Source organism: Podarcis tiliguerta (assembly GCF_965153285.1).
Source record: "Podarcis tiliguerta genome assembly, chromosome: 3".
NCBI lineage: Eukaryota > Metazoa > Chordata > Lepidosauria > Squamata > Lacertidae > Podarcis > Podarcis tiliguerta.
The window spans coordinates 109,817,430-109,844,449 of record NC_139536.1 but is presented as its reverse complement, the minus strand read 5'-3'; the positions used below and the strand labels follow the sequence as shown (position 1 = coordinate 109,844,449).

General features: G+C 46.1%; 2 protein-coding genes across 5 annotated transcripts in view; both read left to right on the top strand.

Annotated features, from left to right (window-relative positions):
• VPS36 (vacuolar protein sorting 36 homolog) overlaps window positions 1–7,825 on the top strand; it is a 28,675-nt gene extending 20,850 nt beyond the window's left edge. The window contains exons 11-14 of the mRNA XM_083435438.1: window positions 1,624–1,688; window positions 3,695–3,779; window positions 6,438–6,514; window positions 6,605–7,825. Coding sequence (XP_083291564.1) covers window positions 1,624–1,688; window positions 3,695–3,779; window positions 6,438–6,514; window positions 6,605–6,698 — 321 coding nt within the window. The 3' untranslated portion in view covers window positions 6,699–7,825. The remainder of the gene's footprint in view (window positions 1–1,623; window positions 1,689–3,694; window positions 3,780–6,437; window positions 6,515–6,604) is intronic.
• Window positions 7,826–10,834: 3,009 nt separating this feature from the next.
• THSD1 (thrombospondin type 1 domain containing 1) overlaps window positions 10,835–27,020 on the top strand; it is a 27,745-nt gene continuing 11,559 nt past the window's right edge. The window contains exons 1-3 of one of the 4 annotated variants that reach the window (XR_014509976.1): window positions 10,835–11,470; window positions 17,604–17,737; window positions 22,405–23,337. Coding sequence is in view for 3 of the 4 variants with exons in the window: in XM_083435314.1 (XP_083291440.1) it covers window positions 17,680–17,737; window positions 22,405–23,337 (991 nt within the window). In the remaining variant the exon portion in view is untranslated. Of the gene's footprint in view, window positions 11,471–16,542; window positions 16,672–17,603; window positions 17,738–22,404; window positions 23,338–27,020 lie in introns of those variants that run through there. The other 3 variants (XM_083435314.1, XM_083435315.1, XM_083435313.1) reach the window with 3 other exon arrangements.

Here is a 27,020-nt window from a genome sequence, read left to right as displayed (position 1 = left end):
GGCGGGGGCGGGCGTACCTTTGACCTTCCAGATGTTCGTGGACTCCAGCTCCCATCAGCTCTAGCCAGGATGGCTAATGATCAGGGATTATGGGAGTTCCCGCAACATCTGGAGGTGGACTGGACCTTGCATTGAGTTCCCAAGATTCCATGGTGAAGCATTGGACAGTTTTTAGTATTTTTGAAATAAAACGAAGGCTTGTAAAATACCTGAAGTGCAGTTACGTTCTGAGGGCACGGAGATGGATGTCAATAAATTTTTAAAAATATGTGGAGTGAGCAAAACAGATTGGGAAGAGAAGATTTAAAAGTTTTGCTATTCACATAGCTGAAGCCTGTTGCATGAGAGCCAGAAGTACTGTCCGCTTTATTTCTTGCAGACTGACTAGCAAGCAAGTGCCAAAAGGAATACTTTCTGAATTGCACAGATGTCTTGCATTGCAGAGCAGCCAGATAAGTCCACAGAGAGCGAGAGCAGTCTAGTCCAACTATTATGCATTTCAGATTACGAGACCTACAAGACTAGCACATAATACGCAACTTGGCTTGAAACATAAGCTAAAAAGCATTTGGTGTGTTCTGCCATCGCTGCAGTAAAACTTTACTTTCCTTAGCAAAGTATGTGTGTGGGTTTCTTTGATTCGAGCTCAACAGACTGGTGACTGTTTAGGGAGCTGGGCATGTTTAGCCTGGAGGAGAGGAGGTTAAGGGGTGATATGATAGCCATGTTCAAATATATAAAAGGATGTCACATAGAGGAGGGAGAAAGGTTGTTTTCTGCTGCTCCAGAGAAGCGGACACGGAGCAATGGATCCAAACTACAAGAAAGAAGATTCCACCTAAACATTAGGAAGAACTTCCTGACAGTAAGAGCTGTCCGACAGTGGAATTTGCTGCCAAGGAGTGTGGTGGAGTCTCCTTCTTTGGAGGTCTTTAAGCAGAGGCTTGACAACCATATGTCAGGAGTGCTCTGATGGTGTTTCCTGCTTGGCAGGGGGTTGGACTCGATGGCCCTTGTGGTCTCTTCCAACTCTAGGATTCTAGGTCAGTAGTGAGGAACATGTGGACCTTCAGCTGCTGTTGGACTACAATTCCCATCATCCCTATCTCTTGGCCATGTTTACTAGGAGCAATGGGAGTTGTAGTTTAGCAGCGTTTGGAGGGTCACAGGTTTCCCATGCTTGGTGTGTGCTATGAGGTCACTGGTATTTGTCATGTTACAGAATGCCAGCAAAACATTGAAACCAAATAAATGTGTGTTTCAAATTATTAGGGGCCTTTGTCCTATGAGACTGCTATACTCCCTTTCTAATGTGTAGTTTGACTCGGAGACAATTCCTATGACTGTATTTTCAGGTGTAAATATCCACATGAGTAATGTATGAACCACTCCTATATGTGTGGTTACCTTCATTATTTCTTAGGATTTACATATTTTGTTTGAAGGAGTAGTAGGGATTGTTAATACATGTAAGCACTCTTCAGATTTGAATTGACACTGGTGAATTTTACTGCTTCTGTATTCACACCACAATGCAAAAAAAAAAAAGTGTTCTAAGAGGCAACTGTGAGAATAAGACATGCTTGCAATGTGATTAACGTAACTGATTTCTCACCCCTTTAGCTGCTCTCGCCTGAAGATCTAGTAAATGCGTGTAAGATGTTGGAAGCACTAAAATTACCTCTCAGGTGAGAATCCTTTAGAATTTAATTTTAACTCATCTTTTCCCCTTTCCTATCCCCCAGAAATGGTGTGATGGGGCTTGTTCCCCCATCCTCCTTCCATTATGCAGACTTCTTTAGAACCAAGAAGTAGCACGAAGCAACCAGGCACATGGCTGCAGTTATGCTATCTTCTGTCAAATGCCCACTTAAGGTTTGGTGTTTGCCTCGTCCTTACCACCTGATTTTTTGAAAAACCCGGCAGCTGTATGTGAGCTGTAGTTGTCAAGTAGTGTGGGCGCATATCTACATTTTTGAAGGTCATGGTGTTAAGTCTTTCTTCTTGCCACTTGATGATGATGGTGGTGATGATGATAATGATGATGATGATGATGATGATTATTATTATTATTATTATTTATACCCCGCCCATCTGGCTGGGTTTCCCCAACCACTCTGAGCGGCTCCCAGCAAAATACAGTGGTACCTTGGTTTGCATACGTCTTGGTTTGCATACGTTTTGGATTTCAAACCCAGAAGTGCATGTCCCGGTTTGCAACCTTTTTTTGCATTACAACCCGTTTTTTTGGATTACGAACAAACATTTTTTTGAGGCCCCATTGGTGAAAGTGCGCCTTGGGTTACAACCTGTTTTGGTTTACAAACAGACCTCCAGAATGGATTATGGTTGTAAACCAAGGTACCACTGTAGTAAAAACACGATGAAACATCAAACATTAAAAGCTTCCCTAAACAGGGCTGTCTTCAGATGTCTTCTAAAAGTCAGATAGTTGTTTATTTCCTTGACATCTGATGGGAGGGCATTCCACAGGGTGGGAGCCACTACCGAGAAGGCCCTATTCATCAGTGAATGGGGACCTGAATCAAAGGAAATAGTTGACAGCACTGCTTCCTTGCATACTCAGGATTGCAGAAACCACACCAGGCTAGAGTGTCAGTTTTTTTACTACCTTGTTCTTATATCTTTTAAACAATATCCTGAGGAAGGGAGTGGGTCACAAGCACACTGTACATTTAAAGCACATTATTTTCCCCAAAGAATCTGTAATTTTTAAGGGTGCTGGGAATTGGAGGAATGTGAGCGGTAAACTACTGTTGTTGCTGTTGTTGTTGTTGTTGTTGTTGTTGAGCATTCTTTGGGGGGACCAGTGTGCTTTAAATGTATTGTGTTGATGTGACTGGAGGAGCTAGTTTCAGGTGTTGGGGATCTGGAATGAAAGTCCTCATGGCTCTTTGTGCTATGGGGCCTGGATAGCTCAGTTGGTTAGACCATGGTGCTGATAACACCAAGGTTGCAGGTTCGATCCCTGTATGGACCAGCTGCATGTTCCTGCATTACAGGGGGTTGGACTAGATGATCCTCAGGGTCCCTTCCAACTGTACAGTTCTATGATTCTGGGGACAGATGGGGCAAGGGAGTCTTAGGAGAGCTCCTTAAGCCACAGCACGGGCTGGCAAACTAAGGCCCGGGGGCCAGATCCGGCCCAATCACCTTCTCAATCCGGCCCGCGGACGGTCCAGGAATCAGCATGTTTTCACATGAGTAGAATGTGTCCTTTTATTCAAAATGCATCTCTGGGTTATTTGTGGGGCATAGGAATTCATTCATTTCCCCCCCAAAAAATATACTCTGGTCCCCCACAAGGTCGGAGGAACAGTGGACCAGCCCCCTGCTGAAAAAGTCCTCTGACCCCTGAGCCACAGGATGGTGAGAGGAAGTAGAACAATGAAAAGCAGGATGGAGATATGAAGAAGAAAGGGGAAAAAACAGAATTGAGACTGTGCGCCTTTTGAAAGAAAGGAAGTTGGCAAGATTGTGGAGAAACCTGCCAGTTGAGAATTCTTCTTTCTTTACCTCCTTGTGACCTGGAAATGCTAAGGGGCAAGAAGGGCCCATAAAGCACTGGGGAGAGTTGTAAATGGGACTAAATTTTACTTATCAATTTGAGCTAATCAACCAATTCTTTGGCTACAGGCTTCTAGTTACGGTTTGTATTTTTCCTCGAGTTTAGGCTGCGTATATTTGACAGCGGCGTTATGGTGATTGAGTTGCAGTCTCACAACGAAGAGGAGATGGTGGCTTCTGCCTTAGAGACGGTATGTAAACGCTTTATTTTCTCAAGCAATCTGTTAAAGAAACAGTGATTCTTTCTGTTGTTGTCGCCAAGCTTCAAATCTATGTCCTGTTCCCTTTTGTAAATCACACATACACAGAGACCCGCACGTTTTTACATGTCAGAAGAATAGACACCCACCTGCTTCAAGCTCAGCGTAGCTGGATACAGTCAAGACAGATCTCTTGTCTCTGTATTCCCATTGCCTGACTTTACGCAAAAGATGGGTGATTTTCTGCAGTATTCGTCCCTTGTTCCTGATGTATATTTTGCTCCAGGAGGCTTAGTTTGGTCAGAATCAAGCGTACACTTCCAGAGTTAATGCTAGATACATTTGTTGTTGTTTAGTCGTGTCTGACTCTTCGTGACCCCATAGACCACAGCACACTAGGCACTCCTGTCTTCCACTGCCTCCCGCAGTTTGGTCAAACTCATGCTGGCAGCTTTGAGAACACTGTCCAGCCATCACATCCTCTGTCGTCCCCTTCTCCTTGTGCCCTCCATCTTTCCCAGCATCAGGGTCCTTTCCAGGGAGTCTTCTCTTCTCAGGAGGTGGCCAAAGTATTGGGGCCTCAGCTTCAGGATCTGTCCTTCCAGTGAGCACTCAGGGCTGATTTTCTTAAGAATGGATAGGTTTGATCTTCTTGCAGGCCATGGGATTCTCAAGAGTCTCCTCCAGCACCATAATTCAAAAGCACCAATTCTTCGGCGATCAGCCTTCTTGATGGTCCAGCTCTCACTTCCATACATCACTACTGGGAAAACCATAGCTTTAACTATACGGACGTTTGTTGGCAAGGTGATGTCTCTGCTAGATGCATTACTGCTGGTTAATGAGCCACTATAGCTGCTAGAGGGCTGTGAAAATTTGTGTCCCCATGACTCGTCTCCCCATGTACTATATGAAACCAAAGAGGCACATTGTTTGCCAGGTGTGAATTCCCCCCCCCCCCCAGCTCTCCTACCTTACTAAACTGTGTTGATCCTGTCCCTCCAACCTCCATCTCTGCTCCCTTTCCCAGCCGGACAGCTGCCAAAAGGGGCAAGAGGCTGCAAAGCCCCAGCACCTCCCTTTCATGTCAACCTGTACGTTGAGCACGGGTTGGACAGAATGGCCTCCCAATACCCTTGCCAGTTCTGTGATTCTGGTGTCAAAACGAGTGTGCCCGTGCATATAAAGAGTATAGGATACGGTACATGTGTTCTCACCCTGCAGCCATGACTGCTTGTGTATCTTCTCTGTAAGCATACTGAGAACGTTCTTCTGGGATATCAGTCACAGAAGCAGGCTATCTTGCCTTCCTCCAGTATCGTAGGGCTTCTGCTGAATTCTACGAACTTTCAGCAGCAGATTTCCAGTACAGGTTTTTACCCGAAGTTTCTTAAATCCTAACTAAATGTTTGCTAAGCAGGAAAGGCCTGGTATTTGACCTGCAGGTTAGGGACGCATTCCTACTTCAAGGGACTTCCTGTTACTGGAGTGGAAAGGCGGGACTGAAAAAAAATGACCGCTGCTTCACAAGTTGTGAAGACGAATTGTTCCGTCACATTTTCTGTAAAGAGCTATGTCTCATTGTATATGAGGTTATCCTACCTTTCGTCTTGCGACAAACCCGAGAAGGTGAGAGATGGTGACTTTCACAGGGCCATGAAGAGATCATCATAGTCAAATAAGGATTTGAATCCAGGACTCCATAATCAAAATCCAGCACTCTCCATCCCTTTGTCATTTAGCAGATACTAAATGCACAAAAACAGGCACAGTGTTCCTTATAACGTGTGAGATCTGTATCTGTCTTTGGGACAGTGTATAATTGGAACCTTAGTTGTACTGGATCAACATACCATGGATGCAGAGTTTACACTTAGTTTAAAAGGGAGGGGGAGAGAGAGAGAGAGAGACCATCATGACTCTTACATATTACAGATTACAGATTACATGCCATGAACAGACCTCTCTACCTGTTGAAGTGTGTGTGCATGTGTATGTATAATTGTCTTAAGTTAAGGATAAATTTGTGAGGTTGCAAAACTATTGTGTCAGTCCCATCTTTTGAAACACGATGAAAAGAAAGCATTTAAGCTATGTCTACTTCTTGGCTAGGGACGCGGGTGGCGCTGTGGGTAAAAGCCTCAGCGCCTAGGGCTTGCCGATCGAAAGGTCGGCGGTTCGAATCCCCGCGGCGGGGTGCACTACCATTGTTCGGTCCCAGCGCCTGCCAACCTAGCAGTTCGTAAGCAGTCCCGGGTGCAAGTAGATAAATAGGGACCGCTTACTAGCGGGAAGGTAAACGGCGTTTCCGTGTGCGGCTCTGGCTCGCCAGAGCAGCGATGTCACGCTGGCCACGTGACCCGGAAGTGTCTCTGGACAGCGCTGGCCCCCAGCCTCGAGTGAGATGGGCGCACAACCCTAGAGTCTGTCAAGACTGGCCCGTACGGGCAGGGGTACCTTTACCTTTTACTTCTTGGCTATTTTTGTAGGGAAGATCAATCCAATTAACACATAAATAGCTAATAGTATTTGAACTTCAATGAACATTAAATTAACACAAAAAGTTATGTAAGTAAGTTTACAAATGGTATGTTGGTCACTGTGGAATTACCCATGCAAAGCTTTTATTTTATAATTTTTGTCCTATAGGTCTCTGAAAAGGGATCTCTCACAGCAGAAGAGTTTGCAAAGCTCGTGGGAATGTCTGTACTTTTAGCTAAAGAAAGGTAAACAAATAAACAACAAATTTTCCTTCATTTTTAACAGCCCAAGACATCTATTAAAAATAACACAAGTACTTCTTTTTCTTTTTCTAGGCTGCTTCTAGCTGAAAAGATGGGCCAACTTTGCAGAGATGATTCTGTAGAAGGCTTGAGATTCTACCCAAATTTATTTCTCACACAGAGTTAATGATACGTTAGCTCTGTCTTCCCCTCCGTTCAAATATGCTTGCCACATGTAAGCTGGACCAAAAGAAGCCAAATTATCTACCTAGTGATGGTGCGCAAACATTTCCTGAGCTGGTGGTGGGCCCTGTGTGGAAAGAGGAAGAAAGGGGAACATCAAAATGTGCATCAATTATGTTATGTTACAACTGTGTGCAGGTCGTGTGGGATAATTAATGCAGAGGACTAATTTGAAACTTTTTTCTTAAGAGGACAGATTTGCTACACTAGAAACCTTGTGCTGTTAAATTACAGAGGAAGGCAGTTAAGTGATTCAGGAAAGGTGGGGATGTTATTGTGACCTACTTGCAAGAGTAGACGGAGCACAAAACGTGCTGCTTGCTTAGTACATTTTCCCCTATTCCATTTTTACTATGGACTTTGTATCTACAACTCCAAAGCAATTATGTTTTCAGTAGCGTTCGTTCACTGGTGTGAACGAAACACGATACAGAGTGTGTTTGCCCTTTCCAGTTACTACTGAATAATTCAGTTTGAAAGTGCCTACATTTCAGGGGGGGAATCTTCCTGGGTATGTTTGCCTATAAACTTTCTTCAGAGGAAGGATTAATCTGTATTATAAAAAACGTAGACACCAGCGTGTTGCTTTGTGCTGAATGTTAAGACAATAAGCATTGTGAACTCAGATTTCCTTCCTTTCATGCTTTGATTCTCGGCTCCATGATGTTGCTATTTTTGTCTTCTTTTGCCTAGCTATGAGGAATTTTGCCAGCTATTCGGAGACCTTTTCTGCCAGCTGCCTTTTTTAAATACTCTTTCTTTCAAAAACAAGTCATTCATTTGAGCACCAATTCTCTATCAGGGTGGAAGTTATCACTGCGTCGGTGTCTATGAAAGACAAACCCATTTTAATAGGGAGAATTCCTTAGCGTCATATGTGATGTGTTCTTACACCATTAATTATGTTTTACCAAATACCAGTAATCCTGTTGGAGTTGTGTGTTTGCTTTGTGTTCTGGAAGATGTGTCATTATAATGTCTGATATGAATAGATATTTTAAGTACAGCTGCAATATTTAGTTTATTAATTGGCTAGATTGGCTGATTAAAAACCTTTTGATCAACTAAAAAGTTGTCTCATATTAATTTATCAACATAAGAAAGAGTCTCCAGAAAAACAGTGGTTTCAAGTCATGGGGAATTTCTTCCTCCACTCTCCAAGCAGGAATGTGTCACTTAAAACATGTGCTGTCATTTGTCCTGTGGCACCAACTGGGATGGAGCAGGGATAGCAGGATCTCTGAGAGGGAAATTCCCATAGTAGACAAGGAGTCAGCTGGCTAGCTGAACCAGAGGCAGAATAATAATCAGGGGGTTGAACTCTGGCCCCAGTCACTAAGGACACGCTGCTGTTTGCAACTAGTGTAAATAGAGCACACACTTTCATCTTCTCATCCGGAACAAGAACCATACAAATGACTGATCCCACCCCTCTTTAAAAGTTAAGCAGGAGGGGGGTGGTGTCAAGTGTTGGGACGACATCTTAGTTACTCTTTCGTCATGTACCTTAGAGCTCTGTTGTAGGCTTATGAATCATGTCCCCTGTAAAGGTAAACGGTAAAGGACCTCTGGGCGGTTAAGTCCAGCCAAAGGCAACATGGGTGCGACGCTCATCTGACTTGAAGCCAAGGGAGCCGGCGTTGGTCCACAGACAGCTTTCCATGTCCCCTGTACCTTGAGGTAATGCCTAGACCGTGTGCTGATGTCTTCAAGAAAACACTTGGTTTTCCTGGAACTAAGAGTCAGAGTACCATGTCCTGAGAGTAGGAATCAGAACAGTCACCAACTTAAAAACACAGGTTCCATGCTTCTTCCTCTTCTAAACTATTTTAATCACATACACACTTCACACAGGCATACTTGTTCAACTAACTTAAAAAAATTAATTGGTTAACAGTCTTTGGCTGTTAACGTATACACAATTTCCTCTGAGCAAGGTTTGTTGAATACGGTGAACCTCATTATTAGGTAAACGCATAGGATTGAATGCCCTAGAATACAAATTGTAATGTAATAAAAGAAGCAATAAAAATGCAGTTCAAACACAATATGAATATTTTAATGTGATGGATGTGCTGTCTCCTAACTTCAGCCATAAATCCACACAGACCACTGATCTTACTGTATTATTGTTAAATGGACAAATAAAGCAATTTGTTAGAAGTTAGTCCTGAAATATATTTGCCGTATAATATTGTGAATCACCAACAGGTAGATCTCACCACTGTTTCCCCATTGTTAAAGCTTTCTATTAAGGGCTTTTGACTAATTGGTATGGAAAAACTACTTTGTGTAACAGGCATTGGTTCTACATCTTTTTAAATAGGGTGTTTTGTCACTGTTTCCTTCAAGAAACTGCTGATTGGGGTTTTGTGGGGTTACGAAAAGAACTCCAGACGCTGCATAAATCAACAGCTTTTAGCATTCATGTTGGGGGGTGTGTGTGTGTGTGTGTGTGTCTGTGACAGATAATCTCTCTCCAGTTCAGTAGTAGGAAAATGGAAGTCTTTGTTATGTGAGGCAAAACATGTAGCGCACTTCACATGACCAAGCTGTGAGTGGAGCAGTACGTGACACAATTTGACATGTGGTGCATTATTTCCCAAATTGGTGCCCTCCATATGTTTTGGACTCCAATTCCAACCAGGAGTGCCAACTTGAATAAAATATTGGGTGGCCCAGTAAGGTTACCATAACTTCTATCACAGAGCTTCAGTATGCAGATGAGAATGTAGTGCACACACACACAGAGGATAACCTCCAAACCATCTTAAATATCTTCGCAGAAGCTTACAAAAAGCTTGGCCTATCACTCAACATCCAAAAAACCAAAGTGCTGCACCAACAAGCGCAAAACCCCTCTGCAGCGCCACAAATCCAACTCAGTGGTGTAACATTGGAAAACGTTGATCACTTCTCCTACCCAGGCAGTTATCTTTCCACAAGGGCCAACACTGGTGCTGAAATCTAGCATCGTCTGAGCTCTCACAGTGCAGCTTTCTCCTGAATGAAGTGCAGAGTGTTTGAGGACCGGGACATTTGCAGAGAAACCGAAATGCTTGTTTACAAAGCTATTTTACTATGAACCTTATGTATGTTTGTGAAACATGGGCCACTTATAAACGTCATCTCCAACTCTTCGAAAGATTCCAGCAACGGTGTCCCTGAAAAAATTACATATCACTTGGGAAGACAGACAAACTAATGCCAGTGTACTGGAAAAAAGCAAATATCACCAGTGTCGAAGCAATGATTATTCAAAATCAGCTTTGTTGGACTGGTCATGTTCAGATGCCTGATTATCGTCTTCTACAGCAACTACTCTATTCCGAACTTAAAAATGGAAAGCGTAATGCTGGTGGTCAACAAAAGAGGTTTAAAGACTGTCTCAAGGCAAATCTAAAAAATGTAGTATAAACACTGACAACTGGGAAACACTGGCCTGCGAGTGCTCCAGTTGGAGAACAGCCTTGACCATGGACTTTGAAGACACTCGAACTCAGGATGAAAGGGAGAAACGCACTAAGACAACGGCGTGCTTGGCAAATGCTCGCCATTATCAACTCCTGCCCGGAAACCTATGTCCCCACTGTGGAAGGACGTGCAGCTCCAGAATTGGCCTCCAGTCGTTTACGGACTCACTGTTAAGACCATGTTCATGGAAGACAATGAACGAGGTGATTGCCAAAGAAGATGGCACACACATCATCTGAATGGCAATGCCCATTACCTTGGGGACCCCTCATTTTTTGGGGAGGGGCGAAGGGACCTCTGCATAGCTGTCAACATTTCCCTTTTCTTGCGAGGAATCCTATTGGGAATAAGATAATTTCCCTTTAAAAAAGGGAAACGTTGACAGCTAGTGTATTTTTCATCTTTGTTGGAAGCCGCCCAGAGTGGCTGGGGAAACCCAGCCAGATGGGCGGGGTACAAATAATAAATTATTATTATTATTATTATTATTATTATTATTATTATTATTACTACTACTACTACTACTACTACTACTACTATGCTCTGCCTCTAGGAATAGGCTCCTATGTATGACTTCAGCCTCATGCTTTCTTGTATTAATTCTGCAGATGAGGCAATGCTGAGCATTTCCCTGTCGTCTCTCTTTCCCCTCACCGAGGGGGCAAGACGTTTGCTTTCCAGGGAGGTGGCACACTGGGTACTTGGCACTGAGCGCCCTTGAGGTGGAGAGGTAGAGACTGCTGCGTCCTAAGCCCGTCGAAGGCCGCCTCTTTCCTGGGGGCGGTCGGGCTGCGCGCCCTCCTTCCCTCGCTGCGCCAGCGCGCTCCGCTAGGGCGGGCCAGCCGGCTGCGCTTCCCGTCGGTTCCTTTGCGCCACGCCCGGCCCGGGAGGCGCATCTCCGCCCGTTGGAAGGGAGAGACACTGGCCGGGGAGAGTCCCTGCGCGGCGGCTCTGGCTCCGGACATGCGCGCCCACCGTGAGGAGAGTCCGGCCAGAGTTGGTCGGCGAGCTCCGCCGCCAAAGCCCTTCACCTGACGCCCAAGTGAGCTCGCGCGTCTTGCACGTGGGAACGGTCCCGGAGAGGAAAGTTTGGAGTCGGGCAAAGAGAGTCGAGTCGCCGGCCAAGCTTGGCTAAAGAAGGAAGAGGGTCCCTCGGCGTTGCCGTGCCATCTCCCGCATGTCCTCTCCAGATTTGGCACGATTTAATTCTCGTAATGTAGAGGAAGAAATACTTGGAATTGGGTAAGTATTTTAATTTTTTAAAAATTAAATCTGTATATGTATCAGATTTGCACCCGAAGATCTCAGGGCTGTTCATAGCATAAAAACACAGAATGCATAATGAAAACAAGAACAAAACAAGCCACAAAAAGGACAAAGAATGGCTGGTTAAACTCGTAGAATTGTAGAGTTGGAAGGGACCTCAGGGTCATCTAGTCCAACCCCCTACAATGCAGGAATCTCTTTGCCCAACATGCGGCTTGAACCCACAACCCTGAGGTTAAGAGTCTCCTGCTCTAGGAACCGGGAGAAACAATACCCTCGATTTTATCTTTAAATGTGCTCTTAGCTGTTGCTCCTTAAAGGGCTATGAGGAGTAATCAACTTCTGCAGTGCCTAATACAGGGAGCTTATTCCCAGTAAAACAGTGGAGCTGAAGAAACATGTGCAAGATTGCCCTGTTAATGTTATTTTTATTGCTGTTGACTGCTTTGTGGTTTTGTGACTGTGTTTTATAGGTTCGGTTGAAATGCACCTGCTTTTATTATACCTGCTTTTGCAGTATAGAGCAGCTAGCCTGTGCTTAAATTTGTTTTGAGGTATTTTAATTTGCCATTTAACATGACTGGGTTTTTTTCCCCTCTTGTCTACTCGTTTTCCAAAAAAAAAAAGACACCTCCTTGCACTGCAGTTAGCTTCCACCTCCATTCCATCATAACTCTGTTTTAAGTGATCTGGAATGAGTTGTGATATTAGCTCTCATTTATGTACCTGAGAGCAAATGGTTGTATCTTCCAGTCACATAGGTGAGTTCTGGGATTATCCAAGCCACTTTGTGGAGTGCAGAGTTTAGCTCCTTATTTGCAGAGCTGTGTGCCCACACTTTGGGCTTGTCCACATTTCACCATTATTTTTAGCTGTTAGTCCTTGTTTTCTCCATTTCAATTATACTGTGTTCACACTTCTGTTTACTACACACTCATTGTGCTTCCAGTGTTGAGTTTTCAATCCGCATTCACACAGTTATCCAAAAAGCATATGCATCCTGTTATAAGATACTGCTTTTTAAAGTGTTGTTCCTCAAACCAGCTGATAGGAGTCTTTAAGCAATTCCTAATTCATTTCTAGCCAAGGTGTGCACACCTTTTGCATAAGGTAAAGGCATCCCATTCTACTCAATACCATCTGATGTATGTGCTGTGAAACGCACTGAGGGAAAATCTTCTCTGCACTCCAGGATTGCCAACTTGAATAAAATATTATTGGGGCCCAGGTAAGTCCCGCCCCACATAGTCAATGAAATGACGCAGTGCACACACACCATTTGAATGGGAACGCCCCTCATTTTTTTATTGTGGGGGCTGGAGTCCCTAGAAGTTGACTCCTTCGCTGCACTGTAAGGCTGGAATGTGAACACAGCAGTCCACACCTGCGTGTGTTTGAATTTGTATATGAGGAACAACTTTCGCCTTTCCAAAGGTGAATTGGGCTCACTGCCTTGACCAATGCACAGTCACTTGCAAGTATTTGGCCAGTCTTGTAGGCAAATATCCTTGCACACATTACCACAAAGGTGGAGGCACCTATTTATTGTATTTTTTAATGTGCCAATACCATTTTTAATTGTTTGTGTGGATCATGCAGTAAGATCTTGGCCGTGCGCCTGTAAATTTCATTTACGGGTGGCTTGTGGTTTTCAGTATAATTTCATCCTGTGGACAGATACTCACTACAATAGCAGCAGTATCTGATTTTCCCCAGTGCAGTCAGAGAGGCATGAGCTGTTTGTGGATTGTTTTCCTTCCTTCTGTGTCGCTCATACTTCCCTTTTTAAACAATGGGTGGGCCTCACTTTTCCTGAGTACCACCAGTACAAATCTTGTTGGTCTCTGGGAGTTTATGCTGTAACCACGGCTAGCAGAATTCTAGCTTTAGATTTGCTGTTGGGATTGACAGCTGTTTGTGCATTTATGTGCATCAATTTTCTATATTGAAATAATTCGACTATGTAATCCTAAAAGAAGCATGTTCACTTGAGAGGGTTAAGATGATCTTGGTGTCGTTTTGTGGCATGCTAAAAATACAACAGTAGCTTACACTTCTCTAGCACTTTTCTCTAATCCTCACAGAGAATATGCTGTGAATATCTGTGAATATTCTGTGCTACCCATGCTTCTGTGCAAAAGGAAAGATCATGGTTCACAGGGAAATGTCTCACTATCGGTTTTTCATATCTTGACCCTAACACTTCCTATGGTAGGCCAGGGTGTGCCAAAAGCTGACACCAGTGCTGTGTCACACTCTGGCACAGTTTGCATGCAATGCTAATCACAAGTGAGTGAGCGTGCAAGAAATGAAAATAGTAGTTCCTTCACTCCTCCTGCAGTCCTATTGCTGCTATACTACTCAGAACAAAGCCATGATTTGCCTTTAGCGTTAGGTGCAAACCAGTGCAAACATGGTTTGTCATGTTTCAGACAAACCATGAAGTGTAGCCAAGCAAAACAGGTTCACACATAAAACTAAACCAAACCATGGCTTAGCTCTGGTTAGCGAGACAGCAGCAGGACCAGGAGAGGAACGAGGTGGTCGCCATCTTCATTCTGTGTGTCGTGGTCCCATCCCAAAACACAATGACAGTGGCTCTTACTCGAGAGTAAGGAAGAGAACTTTATTCAGGTTATAACAGTAACAGGCTCAGCACCAAGCACAAGGTCCAGAAGTCAGGATTCCAAGGTACACAAGCAAGGCAAGGGATGCAGGACCGAACTGAATCAACCAAGATGTCCCAATGGTTGTCATACCCCCCTGCCAAGTTTTTGAAGATGAGGCAGGAGTGAGCTCACTCACAGGACTGCCACAGGGTCAGGTGTGTGTCCCACCTGGGCAGGTGCATCTGCTCCCTCTTACGCAGGTGGTGCTTGGTTCTTGGCAACAAGACTGCATCCTGCTTTACTGATTCCAGCGTCTCTGGCTCCCCTTTTTCCACTTGGCCTTCTGTTGGATTATTGAGCCAGTGTGGTGTAGTGGTTGAGAGCGGTAGTCTTGTAATCTGGGGAACCGGATTCGCTTCCCCGCTCCTCCACATGCAGCTGCTAGGTGACCTTGGGCCAGTCACACTTCCTTGAAGTCTCTCAGCCCCACTCACCTCACAGAGTGTTTGTTGTGGGGGAGGAAGGGAAAGGAGAATGTTAGCTGCTTTGAGACTCCTTCGGGTAGTGATAAAGCGGGATATCAAATCCAAACTCTTCTTCTTCTTCTTCTTCTTCTTCTTCTTGAAGTCCTCCCCCTTCCCCAATGACACCTTGTGCTCTGAAGGAGGGGTGATGGAGAGCAACATCAGATCTGCTTCCCTGTCTCCAACACCTTGAGTCACAAGGGGAAGACTTCTCTCCCGAGATACCAGCCTTCAAGCCCCGCCCCCTCAGCCCCCTCCTCCTCCTCCTATCATCTGGGTCTGCCAAACTATGGCAGAACCTCACAGAACCAAGGGAGCCATGACACCATGCATTTGGACACAAACTTAGCCATCACTTGGCTTAGAATCAATATGGAAGCCAGGTCAATTTGGTAATCGATTGAAGCTGCAACAACATTACACTCCCAGTGTTCAAAAGTAGCTAGGCACCAGGTATTTTTTGTGACTGGCACGGGTTCAGTTGTGATCCATGTGGTCCAGGTGGGCGGCCGATGTCTTCATCTGGATGGTCCCTCCAGCTTTCTTAAGCAGAAAAGCTCATTTATTGCATTTACCGTATTTATTGCTCTATAAGACTCACTTTTTCCCTCCTAAAAAGTAAGGGGAAATGTGTGTGCATCTTATGGAGCGGATGCAGGCTGCGCAGCTATCCCAGAAGCCAGAATAGCAAGAGGGATTGCTGCTTTCACTGCGCAGCGATCCCTCTTGCTCTTCTGGCTTCTGAGATTCAGAATTTTTTTTTCTTGTTTTCCTCCTCCAAAAAGTAGGTGCGTCTTGTGGTCTGGTGCGTCTTACAGAGCGGAAAATACGGTATATCCCAACTTTTCACCCAGTGAGCTTCATGTCTGAGTGGGGATTTGAACCCTGGTCTCCCAGGTCCTGGTCCAGCACTCTAACCAATACACCCCCTTGGCTCTCTAGAGTTCTTCTGCTACAGGGCAGCAATATAAGTAGGTAAATAAAGATGTGGAAAGCAAAATGTCACTTAGGGAAAGATCTGAAATATTTACTTTGAAGCTTGAATTTGTTTTGTTCTGGATTGTTTTATTTGATGTTTTAAAGTGTTCTAAACTGCTTTGGGGATGCGGGTGGTGCTGTGGGTTAAACCACAGAGCCTAGGACTTGCCGATCAGAAAGTCGGCGGTTCGAATCTCCGTGACGGGGTGAGCTCCCGTTGCTTGGTCCCTGCTCCTGCCAACCTAGCAGTTCGAAAGCACGTCAAAGTGCAAGTAGATAAATAGGTACCACTCCGGCGGGAAGGTAAATGGCGTTTCTGTGCACTGCTCTGGTTCGCCAGAAGCGGCTTACTCATGCTGGCCACATGACCCGGAAGCTGTGCTCCGGCTCCCTCAGCCAATAAAGCGAGATGAGTGCCACAACCCCAGAGTCGGTCACAACTGGACCTAATGGTTAGGAGTCCCTTTACCCTTTACCTTTAAACTACTTTGAATTTTTTCCCCTTTAAAATATAAAGCAGTACAGTGGTACCTCGGGTTACATACGCTTCAGGTTACATATGCTTCAGCTTACACACTCCACTAACCCAGAAATAGTGTTTCAGGTTTAGAACTTCGCTTCAGGATAAGAACAGAAATTGGGCTCCGGCGGCACGGCAGCAGCAGGAGGCCCCATTAGCTAAAGTGTTGCTTCAGGTTAAGAACAGTTTCAGGTTAGGAACGGACCTCTGGAACGAATTAAGTACTTAACCTGAGGTACCACTGTATAGAAATGAAATGAATAATAATAGCAATAATAAATTTCGGGGGGGGGGGGGAGCACATAGGCATTCTGTTGTGGCGACCGTAACCTAGGTTTAAGGTGCCAGCCATTTGGCAATCAGCTTACATATCTGAGTTTCTAATGCTGTACACTCCTGTCACCAATAAAAGCGTTAAGACTATGTTGGCAGTCTTATTATGAGACACCTATGAGTTGCATGTGGCAAGCCTATGCATGTTGACTTGAAAGGAAGCCCTGCCGTGTTCAATGAGACTGGTTTCCATGCGTAGGATTGCAGCCTGAGGTCCAGAAATACAGAGCTGTGTCAACCACCTAGACATCCATGCAGTGACGTAGCGTGGGTTGTCAGCACCCGGGGCAAGGCAAGTAATTTCCGCCCCCTAACCCGGGGCAAGGCAAGTAATTTGCGCCCCCCCCCCCGCTGCACTGTCCCTCCCCCAGATAGTCCCTCGCTCTCTCTCCGCACTGCACCGCACGCCTGGCACCCCCCCCCCCCACAGTGGGCGGCGACCCGGCGGCTCGGATCGGATTCACACAGCCAGCACTGCAGTGAGAGAGAGTGAGTGAGCCAGGAAGGGGCAGAGAGCTGCGAGTGCGAGCGCCCCCCCCCAGATGTTGCGCCCAGTGCGGCCGGCCCCCCCTGCACCCCCCACGCTACGCCACTGCATCCATGCAATCTTGCGCCCGCTTTAAAAACAATCAGTTCAGTCTGGCTATGTGCTCTTGCACCAATGGAAGTAGCAGGCTATCGGTATAATAGATACCGTCTGGGCAGTGTTCATGCGTAGGATTATGTGTCTTTATGATGTGTCAGTTGCCTCACACAACCGATTTAAATTGGTTTCTCAGCTGCTAAAATGTTAGAGTTACTTCTATGTGCTTCCAAAGATCGGAGCAAAGAAAAGTCCAGCTTCTATGTGACAAGAGTCTCTCTTCCTGATTGCCTGTTTGTGTGAAGTTATTCTAGGCTGCTAAAAGCAGCAACTCTGTGTGTATATCCACTTTAGCGCACATTTATAATCCAAGTACTTAAACTTGAGATACCATCTATTATTGTAACTCGGTGAAGTCAAGAGCATGGTGAAATAGTTGTTGCGTGTATCCAATGAGCAGAAGAAAAAGCATTTGTCAAAATAAATTTCACAGTGTTGCTCTTCGAGGCAAATCTTAAAAGGCTGTTCAGAAAAATCCTCTGGTTGTTTTTTTTTACTGTAGTTGCAAAGACAGAACAGACATTGGACCTGGAACAGGACATGAGGAATAAAAGGAACAGGGAGCCCTTCTGATCAGAATGAAACAGATGTTGAAAGATTTTTCAAATCTACTGCTAGTCGTGCTCTGTGATTATGGTGAGTATTCAGTGTAAGCCATTGGAGTCAATTCACTATGGTTATTTTGGAATCTCTTATAAATGGGAGGCTTGATGTGAAAAGAAAAAGAAAGAAAGAAATGGAAATAAAGTGTTATAATCACGTATCTGTTTGCACCTGTAAAGAATACTATGCACAGCCTTCTAAAGTTTCTTAGGAAAAAATGGAAAGGACTATAGCTGTGTTTTTCTCTAGCAGTACAGTGGTGCCTCGCAAGACGAAATTAATTCGTTCCGCGAATTTTTTCGTTGTGCAAGTTTTTTCGTCTTGCGAAGCACCACTGCATTTAAACACTGACAATGGCGGGGAGGGGCGGGGAGAAGCAGGACAGCTGCTGCAGCCGGTACCTCAGACTCACCTGCGCCTTGTGGCCACTGTGCGACGCGGCTGCTGGAGGGTGGCGGGGCTCAGGAGCACGACTCCAGGGAGAGAGAGGCGCTGGCGGCAACGGCTCTCTGAGGGGAGCGCGCGAGGGGGGTGGGCAGCGGCGCGAGGCACTAACCGTCAGCCGGAAGGTGGGAGGGAGCCGGAGGAGCGGGGAAGCAAGCGTGTGTGCGTGCAGTGACCGTCGCCATGACACAAGAGGCAGGGCCGTTTCGTCTAGCGAAGCAAGCCCTTAGGAAAATCCGTCTTGCGAAGCACCTCAGAAAATGAAAAACCCTTTCGACTAGCGAGTTTTTCGTCTTCCGAGGCATTCGTCTTGCGGGGCACCACTGTATTGCTGGAAAGTCAGATCTTGCTCCAGCCAACACTTCATTTCACGGGTGGAAAATCTCTAGTCTAAGGACCAATTCCCCCAAACCTCGTCCATCAGCTGAGATCAGTCACCATCTTTTCTACCTTCTTCCCGCCCCCTTCATAGTAGAAGCTATTCCTTTTCTTTTCAGTGACTGAAGATTCTCACCCGACCTTCTTTTTCTCCAAGCTAAGCATTTCCAGACCATAGCTCCTTCAACCTTTTCCCCTCTAATTTTGTTTTGTGCAGTTTTAAAAAAATGTACCCAAAATAGAGTACACCAGAGACGGCGTTAAGAGGTATTGCTGAGAAATACACATTACGTGGCTGGAAATAATGTACTGATACTTATTTATAGCATTTCTGCTGCACTCTTCAGCTGGAAAGGGCTCCCAGAGCAGCTTGCGGATATCAGTAATAACGGCTTACATTCTGAAAGGCATGACACTAAAGGGGAGAAAGGATTGGGGGGTGGGACCCAAACTCTAGCACTCGTTATTAGTTACACATTTGTTTAAAGGTAAAGGGACCCCTGACCATTAGGTCCAGTCGTGACCGACTCTGGGGTTGCAGCGCTCATCTCGCTTTATTGGCCAAGGGAGCCGGCATACAGCTTCCGGGTCATGTGGCCAGCATGACTAAGCCCCTTCTTGCGAACCAGAGCAGCGCACGGAAATGCCGATTACCTTCCCACTGGAGTGGTACCTATTTATCTACTTGCACTTTGAAGTGCTTTCGAACTGCTGGATTGGCAGGGGCGGAGCAACGGGAGCTCACCCCGTCACGGGGATTCGAACCGCCGACCTTCTGATCGGCAAGTCCTAGGCTCTGTGGTTTAACCCTCAGCGCCACCTATGTCTCTACATATTTGTTTAGTTCCCAGCAATTGAAATACCTTCTCAGAACTGGCTACTGTGCAGCTGGATGCTGGCTTTTTGGGGTGGGGCTTTGTCCTTCTGGGGCCCAGCCATTATCTCATCAGGCCTGCATGAAAATCAGCTCTTGGGTGTCCAGGTAACACCACGGTCCCTAGAGCTGATGGATCCGCTGCAGGAGGATGCTTATCGTTCAAGAATTAGCCCTCTGCCCCAATCTTCCTAGAATTTGCCATGATGGGCAGGTGAGGTCTCCAGGCTTCATTCAGGAAGCTTATTAGAATTTGTTGGCATCTCCTCACCGCTGCCACAGCAGGGAAGACTCAGAGGTGACCCTGGTGACACCCACCAGCAGGGGTGGAACTACTACGAAACTAATGCAGTTTAAATTTCAGGGCCCCTAGGCCTGGAGGGTCCCCAGAAGCAGCTTCAGTCCACACTGCAAATTTACAAAACAGATATTTGAAGCAACTTAACCCTCACCGATGGGACGCGGGTGGTGCTGTGGGTAAAAGCCTCAGCACCTAGGGCTTGCTGATCGAAAGGTCGGTGGTTCGAATCCCAGCGGCAGGGTGCGCTCCTGTTGTTCGGCCCCAGCGCCTGCCAACCTAGCAGTTCGAAAGCACTCTCGGGTGCAAGTAGATAAATAGAGACCGCTTACTAGCGGGAAGGTAAACGGCGTTTCCGTGTGCGGCTCTGGCTTGCCAGAGCAGCGATGTCACGCTGGCCACGTGACCCGGAAGTGTCTCCGGACAGCGCTGGCCCCCGGCCTCTTGAGTGAGATGGGCGCACAACCCTAGAGTCTGTCAAGACTGGCCCGTACGGGCAGGGGTACCTTTACCTTTACCTTAACCCTCACCGATCAATCAAAAGTTTGTTGCAGATCCCAGTTCCTGCTTTCACATTTGCTATATGAGCATGTGAGAGCAGGCAAATAGCCAGATACGGTGCTGATGTGTAACTCAGCATCAATTCCCTGCTCTGCCCCCCCAGCAAAGGAATATATGTATCTGGACACACACACCCTGCCAGAATCAAGCCAGCTGCAAAAGCTCAGATTTCACCTATTGGACTCCTATGCATGTTGAACAGGCTAGAGGACAGGATAGATCTCTGTGAGTCACCACAGGGAATAGATAATAGAGGGTTCTGCCTTGTGGGAGGCCGAATCCTTCGCTTCTGGCTTTTGTCGGTTCTAATTTTCGCGTCTAAATCCCTTCTCTTTTTCTCTGTGATGCAAAGGCTGAATGAAATATTCATAAGCTCTGTCACAAAAGAAGCCTTCAAAAAGAGCGCTGCAGCATATTGTCCCGTTTTTTCAACTTGGGTGGTATTTTCTAGAATTCCGCTTCAGACGCCACCTCCCCTTTCATTTTTATCTCAACTAATATGCAATGTAAATGAAGCATTAATGGGTCAAGGTGAAGGCAGGAACGGCAATGGCTTGCAGAGCTCAAAGGCGGTGGTGGGTGGGGAAACTGCTCACCAAAAATTCTTCTTTTCCTGCCCCGTTGGTTAAATAATTCGGAAGTAGACAGGTGAGCTCATCACCCACAGACTTCAGAGTCCTTTATTGCAGTGAAGATGCTCCAGGTTCCTCAGGCCTTTCCAGCTTTCCAAATGGTATGATGTTTTAAGACTTTAGAATACTAAGGGCTATTTTTGTGTTAGAGGTCAACTCTGTTCTCTTGTATCTTTCTTTCATATCCACCTTGTTGTTGTTGTTTAGTCGTTTAGTCGTGTCCAACTCTTTGTGACCCCCTGGACCAGAGCACGCCAGGCACTCCCGTCTTCCACTGCCTCCCGCAGTTTGGTCAAACTCATGCTGGTAGCTTCGAGAACACTGTCCAACCATCTCGTCCTCTGTCGTCCCCTTCTCCTTGTGCCCTCCATCTTTCCCAACATCAGGGTCTTTTCCAGGGAGTCTTCTCTTCTCATGAGGTGGCCAAAGTATTGGAGCCTCAGCTTCACAATCTGTCCTTCCAGTGAGCACTCAGGGCTGATTTCCTTCAGAATAGAGAGGTTTGATCTTCTTGCAGTCCATGGGGCTCTCAAGAGTCTCCTCCAGCACCATAATTCAAAAGCATCAATTCTTCGGCAATGAGCCTTCTTTATGGTCCAGCTATCACTTCCATACATCACTACTGGGAAACCATAGCTTTTACTATACGGACCTTTGTTGGCAAGGTGATGTCCCTGCTTTTTAAGATGCTGTCTAGGTTTGTCATTGCTTTTCTCCCAAGAAGCAGGCGTCTTTTAATTTCATGGTTGCTGTCACCATCATATCCATGTTAGGGAATATTAAAGGGAAATACTGTGGGGGTGGAGATGTGGAATAATTTGTAAGGTTTGTGGGAGGAGCAAAATATTTTAAAAATGTTAACTGAATATATTTTCTCCGCTAAAAATACTGGGGTGAGTTCATAGGGGAAATGCTGGAAAGGGTTAAATTTTGCTGATAGGGATAAGTGAACACCTCCCATTCATGGCCAGCATGATAGGCTGAACTTTACAGTTGACTGTAAGATACTAAGGAGTTCAGAAAGTGTTACCAATGGTTGAATAAAATCTTGTTTTCTCCATGCTCTCTCACACATTTCCCTTTATTAATACTTCACAAAATTGCATGTAAGCAAATTTTGATGCGTTGTCTAGAAGTTTGATATTGTTTTAAAAGTTTGCATATCTATGTGGAAGTCTTCTGAGATAGGCATTAGGACCAAAAGCATTATGGGTGCAGAGTCATTTCTGCTGTGGATTTGGTAGTAACTTGGAGCCATGCATGTAACGAATTGGGCAAATTTAGGCTTCTAAAGCCCCTTATAACCAGCTGCATCTGCCTGTTGCTGAGTAACTGACCACCAGGAGGTTGAAACTGAGAATGTTTTTGGGAGCTGTTTGTTAGTGCAGAGTGTGAAGGTTACATTGGATTTCCTTAAAAAAAAAACCCTCTTAAATCTCCCTATCTCCTCCCCTTCTCCTTGTGTTGATTCTTTCTATTCAACTATTGACCTTGTCAAATACCTTCTTTTCAGTTCTTGGAGCAGTGGAGTATCTCCTCTTGGAGCAAGCAACTCACGTAGCCTTGAGCAATGGCACTGTGTCGGTTAGCTTCCAGAATTATTATGACAGCAACGTGACATTGAAAAATGGTTCCATCCTGCTCATAGATGCCAGCACCAATCAAACTGTCACCAGAAAACAGCTTCTGCAAAACCAGGACCAAGATATTGTTGTCTTTGAGTGCTTCTATTTTAAGAGTGCCGGGAACTACTGGTTCAGAATGGACAACCAGTGGAACGGAGAGAAGACCCCACTGAGTGTTGTCTGGCCTGTATTCCGCTTTGATTTGAGGAGGTCTTCTGAAGCGGTTGAGTCTTCCCTTCAGCTCAGGCTGTTTACCGATGAATATTTGTGTCCGGTGAATAAGACGGTGGTTTCTCTGGATGTTATACTGACCAGCCGCTTCTATGAACTAGGAAAACAGATCTCGAATGAGACTGTGGGACTGAGAACTAGCAAAGAGCTTTCTCTCGCCAGGTCCCAGTGGGTGACACTTGACTGTCGCTTGGTTGGCCAAGAAGCCTACATGACTGTATTCCTGAAATCGGCAGAGACCAAGTCAGTCATTGCTTCGGAAGGCCCTATTGATCTCGTGAGCAGATTTGGATACAGGCTGGTCGTGGCAGGAGAAGTGACATGTGAGTCTTCGGTTGTGGTTTCTGTCATTCCTCCTCCCTGCACTTCTGCTGGTGGGAACGTTGCTGTGTTCAAAGACCTTGGGCCTTCTGGCCAGAGGGCGTTAAGGCTGCAGGGAAGTGTCGCAAATCCAAAGGACGGCCAGATAGAATTCAACTGCACATTGTTCGACGAGGGCGCAAACAAATACTGCTTTGAATTTAGCCTTTTGCACAGAGACAATGCCCCACCGAGAGCGAGGGAATGTGCACTAATCCAAAGGAATGTTGGTCTGTATTACCTTTTGAGAAAGGCTTCATTTGAAAACCCAAAGGATTATGAGATGTCTTTGTGATTGCATGCCGTGCATCTGTGCGCCGTAGAGCCTGGAATATGATTGCATTTGCAGCGTGACCCCCCCCCCCCTATGCAGAGCTGTGAGCACAGGATAGGACCCCCATAAAACACGATGATAAAGCCCTTTCACTGCCCCTTAACTAGGCGAGCAGCAGGGAGACCAGACAATGGCTGGCAGGTGACAAGAATGGGAGGCAATGACGGGGAAGAGGTTTGTAATACCTTATGGGAAACGCCTCTTGTAGTGGAGAGCGGTAATCTCAGCTTTTTGCTCATTTTCTAAAATGCCATGTCTTATTCTGATAAGAATAAGAATTTTATTACTGTATTTTCCGGCGTATAAGACGACTGGGCGTATAAGACGACCCCCCCCCCCCAACTTTTCCAGTTAAAATATAGAGTTTGGGATATACTCGCCGTATAAGACTACCCCTCTTCCAACGCACACCAAATAAAAATTAAAAAAACAGTCTCCAGTCTGGCTTGGAAATCCGCTCCACTTCCCAGTGGCAGGGGGTTTCTGGGGCCAATTTTCAAGCGTATTTCTGCTTCATCTAGAGAGCTTGGTGTCTTCTGATTTAATTTGCTGTCGTTTTAGCCTTTGGTGGGAGAGCTGCTGCTGTAGCCGGCGTATAAGATGACCCCTGACTTTTGAGAAGATTTTCCTGGGTTAAAAAGTAGTCTTATGCGCCAGAAAATACAGTATTTATACCCCGCCCATCTGGCTGGGTTTCCCCAGCCACTCTGAATGGCTTACAACATATCCAAAAACATAATAAAAACATAAATCCTTAAAAACTTCCCTAAACTGCGCTGCCTTCAGATGTCTTCTAAAAGTCAGATAGTTGTTTGTTTCCTTGACACCTGATAGGGGGCCGTGTTCCACAGGGAGGGCGCCACTACCAAGAAGGCCCTGTGATTCATCTCCCTGCTTTGCCAAAAGGGATTCTAGATAGCCTTGGGCAAGGCACTGTGAGCATCAGCTCAGAAAGGCAGTCCCCAAACCCTTAGAGAAAAGGGCTTGGGGAAAAGGTGTAACCTAGTGGTAGAGCATCGCTGGTCACATGCAGAAGGTCCCAGGTTCAATCTCTGGCATCTCCAGGGTAGGGCTGCGAAAGACTCCATAGCTCAGGCGCTGATAACGCCAAGGTTGCAGGTTCGATTCCCGTTAAGGGACAGCTGGATATTCTTGCACTGCAGGGGGTTGGACTAGATGATTCCAGCTCTGTGATTCTGTGTGAACAATATTGAGCTCTACGGACCAGTGGCCTGACTCTGTGTACAGCAGCTTCTTCTGTTCCTATGTCAGAAGACTGCTTGGTGTGTGCTCATAGTGTGTTTGGAGACATGCACCTCCCCTTTACAATTTATAGCAGCAAACCGCGAGTAGGGCACTTGCAGTGTAAAGTCTGAAGCACGTCTGGTTGTCAGCTTAGCTTGCCCTGCAGAGTTCTTGGGAGGAAATGAACACCAGGCGATTGGTAATAAGGGGGCAGCTGTGAAGATGCTTGATCACATTTGCCTAAGGGAATTGCCTGTGCTCTTATTCCACTTGTAAAGGTAAAGGGACCCCTGACCATTAGGTCCAGTCGTGACTGACTCTGGGGTTGCGGTTCTCATCTTGCTTTACTGGCCAAGGGAGCCGGCATACAGCTTCCGGGTCATGTGGCCAGCATAACTAAGCCGCTTCTGGCAAACCAGAGCAGCACACGGAAACGCCGTTCACCTTCCCACCGGAGCGGTACCTATTTATCTACTTGATGTGCTTTTAAACTGCTAGATTGGCAGGAGCAGGGACTGAGCAACGGGAGCTCACCCCGTCATGGGGATTTGAACCGCCGACCTTCTGATCAGCAAGTCCTAGGCTTTGTGGTTTAACCCACAGCGCCACCCGCATCCCTTATTCCACATGTACTGGGCACTATAAGATTGACTACAGAGCCCAAACGCAGGCTGTGGGGCACTGCTTTAGCATGTTTCTGTGCTTCAGTTGCTATCAATGCAGAGGTTGCACTTTGAGGAAAATGTCAATTCCAACCATCTGATTGAGTGTTAGCTGGGAAAGGTGTGGATGGCTGCAGGCTTCTTCAAGCCTCCTTTCAGAAGGGCAGGGCAGCCTCACCCCTGCCATTAGCTGGCAATTGCTCCAGAAACCATTCCCAACGCTGATTACGTAGCTGCCTGTTGCCTAATCTCTAGCTTCTCTTCCTTTTGAAGAGGGCATGGCAAGCTCCCTTGAAGCTTCAGGCACAGTTAGGAAGACAGGACACGTCACCGCTGGGAGAATCCACCTAATTCATTAGCAGTGGGTGCAGCCTAGGAGTGCCATCTCTTCATATTCATCTTTTCCCTGTGCTTCTTAGCAGCGTGGCATGCAGATTCCTTGCATTGCAGGGAGTTGGACCAGATGACCTCGTTGTCTCTTCCAATTCTACAGTTCCATGTTAAAACAGGGAAGTGGTCCTCCCAGATGTTGGACTACTACAGTTCCCATTCCTCCCCCCCCACCCCCGGCCATGCTGTCTGAGGCTGGCGAGGGTTGGAATCCAAAAACACCTGGAGCTTCACAGGTTCCTCAATTCTCACACACACACACCATTTTTCATCTCCATGTCAACAAAAGATCCACCTGCTTATTTTCTCCTGTTAAAGTGAGGTCACCTTTTCCACACCTGTTTTCTCTTTGGTCCCATCAGCCACCTGCCTTCTGCTCTCATTTGCTGCTTAGGAAAATGAATGTTTTGGTGGGTGACGAGATGAGCAGAAAGAAGAAGCTGTAGGTACAGCTTTTCTTGAGCAGGGAAGGGGGGAAATAGTAATAATAATGATGATGATAACAATAATAATAATAATATATTATTTATACCCCACCCATCTAGCTGGGCTTCCCCAACCACTCTGGGCGGCTTCCAACAAAATATTAAAATACAGTAATGCATCAAACATTAAAAGATTCCCTAAACAGGCTTTTCACTGGCCAGCATCTCAGACCTTTCAGTTGCATAACTAAGGACTCTGTGTTACTGAGGAACACAACAGGTGTGTTTATGAGTCTACACTAATGTGTTCTGCTTGCACCCATCAGTCCCATCCTGGTGGCTGTGGTTCTTTCATTTGGGCTGTGAGGGGTTACCAGTGGACCTCCAGGTGTTGTTGGACCACAATGCCCACAATGCTTGACAATTGACCACACTGCCTGGGATGTTGGAGGACAACAACAACTGAAGTACCACAGGTTCCCCATCCCTGATTCAGAGGTTGCTTCTTGTCTGGGTGGAGTCATCTGCAGGTGTGCAGGTGACCTCAACGCAGCTGTGACCTCCATATTTTTCTCCTCTGCATCTTTATTATGTAGCATCTTAAAGGTAAAGGTAAAGGGACCCCTGACTATTAGGTCCAGTCGCAGACGACTCTGGGGTTGCGGCGCTCATCTCGCTTTATTGGCCGAGGAAGCCGGCGTACAGCTTCCGGGTCATGTGGCTAGCATGACTAAGCCGCTTCTGGTGAACCAGAGCAGCACACGGAAATGCCATTTACCTTCCCGCCGGAGCGGTACCTATTTATCTACTTGCACTTTGACATGCTTTCGAACTGCTAGGTTGGCAGGAGCAGGGAC